The 5,264-nt window shown below is 37.4% G+C and overlaps 1 protein-coding gene across 2 annotated transcripts in view; it reads left to right on the forward strand.

The window, feature by feature from the left end:
* The window catches only part of RGS7BP (regulator of G-protein signaling 7 binding protein), a 243,880-nt gene that overhangs the window by 157,200 nt on the left and 81,416 nt on the right, over positions 1-5,264 (forward strand). Inside the window, exon 3 of one of the 2 annotated variants that reach the window (XM_006899362.1) lies at positions 2,446-2,576. In XM_006899362.1, coding sequence (XP_006899424.1) covers positions 2,446-2,576 — 131 coding nt within the window. Of the gene's footprint in view, positions 1-2,445; positions 2,577-5,264 lie in introns of those variants that run through there. The other variant, XM_006899363.1, reaches the window with a different exon arrangement.

A 5,264-nucleotide genomic window follows, 5' to 3' on the forward strand; every position in this document is an offset into this window, starting at 1 on the left:
ACGGGGTTGCCTTTATAGTAAAAAAAGTTATTTCTAGATCCATCTTGAAGTACAACATCGTGAGTGACAGGATCATATCCATACGCTTACAAGGAAGTCCAGTGAATACCACTATCATTCAGATATATGCACCAACAACCAGAGCCAAAGAAGAAGAAATAGATGATGACTTTTACAGATATATTTAATAGGAAATTTATAAAGCAATGTTAGCCCCAATTAATTTTTTTAGGCAGATTGCACCTTTTCAGTTTCCTCTCATAACATTTATGAGAAGAATAATTTTTCCACAATTTCTGGAATCTCCATGGGTTACAGGGGCCTTAGGGAGATGGTACCCAAGGAAATGTTTTGAGCTTGGCATTTTGATCTCTGTTCTGACTTGCCTTTTTCAGAAGCATTTGATGAGCGCCTTTCTTCCTTTCATTCTTGCTGCAAAATAAACAAAATATACTGGCTCTTAAAATATGAGCTAATTACACAGTCCTTGGCTTAAATCTCTCCATGAAGTTTGTGTATTTTAGGACCTAAACCACAGCACATATTTTTTATTTCTTCAAATAATATTGTTTTGTGTTTTGGAATGACACTTGGTATGAACAATTGGTTACAGACTAATTGTTCCACTCATCAAATGTACAGTACATACACTAGATTTTTAAAATTTTTTTATTTTCCATATGAGCTGCCAGAGCCAATGCTATGCGTAGGTGAAAACAGTCAGCTGCAACTGGGATGATGAAAAGAAACAGAAACTGTCTGCCTACCTTAAAATACTTTCCCCTCTAGCTTGCCTTTGGGATATGACATTATCTTCAGACTTTTCTAAAAAAATCAATGAATATTTTCTCAAGTAATATTCCAGGATCACTTTTTATTATATAAACCATAAATGTTCATTGCCCATTCAGGGACAAATGGGTCATAAGGGAACAGGACACAGACCAGAGACATATCAAAAGGCTGGGAAGAATAGGAGATTGTGTGGGGTGCTCTGGAGCTGTAGGAAGAGGACAGCTTGGGGATGGAAGGCACCTGTAGAAGGAAGGTCTTAAAGGGAGCCTGGGACCTCTGCCAAGTCAGTTAGTCTTCTCCCACTGGTGGGTTACAGTTGGACCTGTGAGACACAAAACTGAGACAGCAATGTAGGCTTTTAATTTTGAGATAGAGCCAAATTTTGCATGTTAATTCTTTTGAGGCACTTTGTTCCATCTTAAAAAAGAAAGACGTGAAATGACTGTGCAGGCATCACTGATACTGAGGCAAAGAATTCTGCACGTTCCTGTGTTACATAAGCCATATGGTTAGACAAACCCCTACTCATCCACTGTGTAAGTATCAGTGGAAACGGAAAAACTAATTATCATTGTTAAGTGCTATGTAAATGCAAATTCTTTTTATGTGATTCCAGAATTTAAAATAAAATTAAACCATCATCTTTTCCCCCGATAATTAATTACCCCTGACATTTTGCCATAGACCCACTTTAAAAAGGAATGAAGTTCAAATGCTGCATTATTCAATCAGATTTTCATTGCATTTTAAATCAGTGAGGTTAGAAATAAGGAATAAACATTTGCACATTTAACAGAGTAAACTTTTAGACAGTGTTCCATTTCTGATGCATCTTCAAACTTTATCCATGGTTTAGGTGTCTATAATCAATGTACTCTATCTGCATATAAGATATTTTTATTAACAACTAATTTCTGTATCCTTAATAAAAAATTGGATGCGATCACTCTGTTTTAGTATATCCAGATTTACATATTTCTTGCCATACTCAGTAGAGAAAGAATCAAGGACTTTAGAATACGTTTTAGTGCTTCTTTATCTTTAGGTTGTTAAGCATAATTAACAGAATTTTATAACCTTTTTTTCTCATAAAAAATTTTTGGTTTTCTGTAAATTAGTCCATAACAAACCATGAAAGAATATTGCTTAAACTATAACAGAAAGAACCGTGGTAAAAAATTGTGTCTTGCCTTTATAATCATATTGTGTTAGAAGACCTTAATATTAAAGAACCATCTCATAACTAGTAATTTGATAACTCTTTTTTAGTTCCTCTAAAAATAAAGAGGTTTTTCATCTCCTCTTGCAGGCAACGAGACTCTTCTGATTTGAATATATTTGGGAAATTTATTCCTACTGTTAAATTGAAAATGTCTGATACTTTCAATTACTTAAAACATTTATGATTTTAAGCTCCCAGCAGAAGTCTGCTGCTGAAGGGGGAAAATATTACAAGCTGTTAGCTAGAAGGACACTTATGTAAGAAAGAAATATGACATTGGTCATTGGTTTGAAAGCAGAAAGTTTTCTATTTTAGCCTCAAGGCTTTAAAGAATCTTCATTGGGCACTTCCCCCACTTAAAGGAGACAAATGACTGATGAGTGAAATCTTGAGCAGGTTCATAGCTTTTTTCTTTCATTCTGTTGCAGCCCAGAAGATGGTGAGATCCATCCAGAAATCTGTCGACTTTATATCCAGCTGCAGTGCTGCTTAGAAATGTACACAACAGAGATGCTAAAATCCATATGTCTTCTGGGGTCTCTTCAGTTTCATCGAAAAGGTATCTTTCTTTAACATATTGCATAAACACAAAGTAAAGTTAAACAAAACCTAATCTTTTGCTATATGCACTGTATATCTATTTATGCATAGTGGAACTGTATGTTCAAGCAACGTATGGTATATAAATTAATAAGTGAAGTCCATATCATACTAAGTGCATAGGAGTCCTACTAATTTTGAACAAAAATTGTGACAGAAGCAGTTCTTACTCTTTTTTGTTGTTGTTATGTGCCGTCGAGTCTCCTGTGACTTGTAGCGACCCTATGTACAGCAGCCTTAAACCCTGCTCTGTCCTGTGCCAACCTCACTGTCTCTGACACACCCACCCCAATTACCCTAGTCACTGAATCAGTCCACCTCATAGAGGGTCTTCCTCTCTTGCACCGTCCCACCACCATCTCAAGCATGACATCTTTCTCCCAGAACTGGTCCTTCCTTGCAACATGTACAAAGTATGTCAGATGAAGCTTCAGAATCCTCGCTTCCAATGAGCAGCCTCTCTAGGATGAACCTGTTTGTTTTCTTAGCAGTCTATGGTATATTCAATACTCTTCTCCAACACCACAGCTCAAAGGCATCAATTCTCCTTCTATCCTCCCTAATCATTGTCCAGCTCTCTGACGCATAGCAAGTGATTGCAAAGACAATGGCCTATGTCAGGCGCATCTTAGTCTCAAGAGTTTTTCCATTGCTCTCCAGTACTTTGGAGAGGTCCCTAACAGCAGACTTTCCCACTGTGATATGTCTTTTAATTTCCTGGCTGCTGGTGCCAAGAGTGTTGACTGTGGAGCCAAGCAAACTAAAGCTGTGAACAATCTCAATCTCTTCACCATCCATCCTGATGCTGCCAATTGGCCCAGCAATGAGAATTTTTGTTTTCTTGACATTGAGCCTCAATCCATATTGAAGGCTGCAATTTACTATTATTTTACCTACCATCTGAGTAGATGGCTTTGGTTGTTGTTGTTAGTTACCACCAAGTCAAGTACAACTCAGATCTAAACCCTGTTCTGTCCTATGCCAACCTCACAGTCTCTGACACACTTCAGCCCACTGTGGTTAGGCTTTGGCTAGAAATGGCAAAAATATAAAATTTATGTGATAAGTATTGCTGTCCAAGAATGTTGCTAACTCCATATATATATTAATTTGTAGTGAGATAAATTATATGTTGTGTCCTAATTATTTAAAAGAATTTAGTGAATAATAATGAAGTTTATTGGTAATAGAAAAATCACACTCAAACTGACTTAAATTCTAAAGGGGATATATTGACTTAAACAACTGAAGCCTCCAGAGGCGACAGTGACTTCAGACATGGATGAAGCAAGTCTCTGACTCTCATTCTGAGTGATTTTCTGTCTTGTCCTCTGTTATTGGTGGCTCCTCTAACTGGCTTGTCCTTCTTAGCAAACAACAGCAGTTCCAATCATCATATCTACACATCAAACATCCTGAAAGAGAGAGATAACCTCTCTTCTCTCACCTGTTATTGTTGTGTACCAACCCATAGCTGACCATAGGTTTTCAGACGCAGTGAATTACACAGAAAGAAATTACCCACCCTTCTCCCAGGAGCATCTGTTGGCCTCGAACCCTGTGCCTTTGGGATTGCAGTGTAGCTTCTGGCCACTAGGCCACCACAGCACCCGCTGCTGTCACCTATAAAACATAAATCGTGAGCTTTGTTATGATTGGATTGGGTCAGATTTTAAGTCTACTCTTGAATCATAGAGGAATAGAATGGTGTTGCTTTATTCATAAAATCGTATTCCTTGAGCCAGGAGTGACATCAACTCCACTCAACCAATGGCCATTGCAGAAAAGGGAGAAGATGGAAAGAAATAGATGCTGATGGAGAAACCAAACACATGTCTTACTAGAGAGCTCGGTTTATACCTTCTTTGTTAATCCATTTAAAATAAATTCATGCGCATCTATTGAATACAAGGTTTTGTCCTTGAGCTCAGGTGACTAGGAAACCTAGAAAGTGATTCTTGCCCATGACTTTAATTCAAGGCATCGAAGATGAAATCCCTGACAATTTCATTCTTTTCTTTCTTTATTATGATATGGTTGATTGGTCCAGTATGAGAATTTTTGTTTCCTGGATGATCGAGTATAATCCTTACTGAAGGTTGTACACTTTTATATTCTTCAGTAAATGCTTCAAGTCCCTTTCACTTTCCATAAGAAAGATTATGTCAGCTGTGTACCTAAGGATGTTGAAGAGGCTTCCTCCAATCCCAATATAATATTTTTCATATAGTCCACCTCCTTGGATTATTCACTTACTGTACAAATTGAATAAGCATGGTGAAAGGATATAACTATGACATATACCTTTCCTAATTTTGAGCAAACTAATCTGTGTTTCTTGGTCTGTGCCTGCATTGGAATCCAAATGAACACAACTAAGCATTCTAAAATTCTTCTCCATATTATCCAATAGTTTATTGTTCAACATTACTTTCCTATCCAGGTCAAGGACTGCAGCCTTCAATATGGATTGAAGCTCAACATCAAGAAAACAAAGATTCTCACCACTGGGCCAATTGACAGCATCAGTATAGATGGTGAAGAGATTGAGATAGTTAACAGTGTTAGTTTACTTGGCTCTACAGTTAACACTCTTGGTAACACCAGCCAGGAAATCAGGAGACGAATTGCATTGGCAAAGTCAGCT

The sequence above is a fragment of the Elephantulus edwardii genome, unplaced genomic scaffold (genome assembly GCF_000299155.1).
Source record: "Elephantulus edwardii isolate Elephantulus edwardi_28Jun2011 unplaced genomic scaffold, EleEdw1.0 scaffold00254, whole genome shotgun sequence".
NCBI classification, from domain to species: domain Eukaryota; kingdom Metazoa; phylum Chordata; class Mammalia; order Macroscelidea; family Macroscelididae; genus Elephantulus; species Elephantulus edwardii.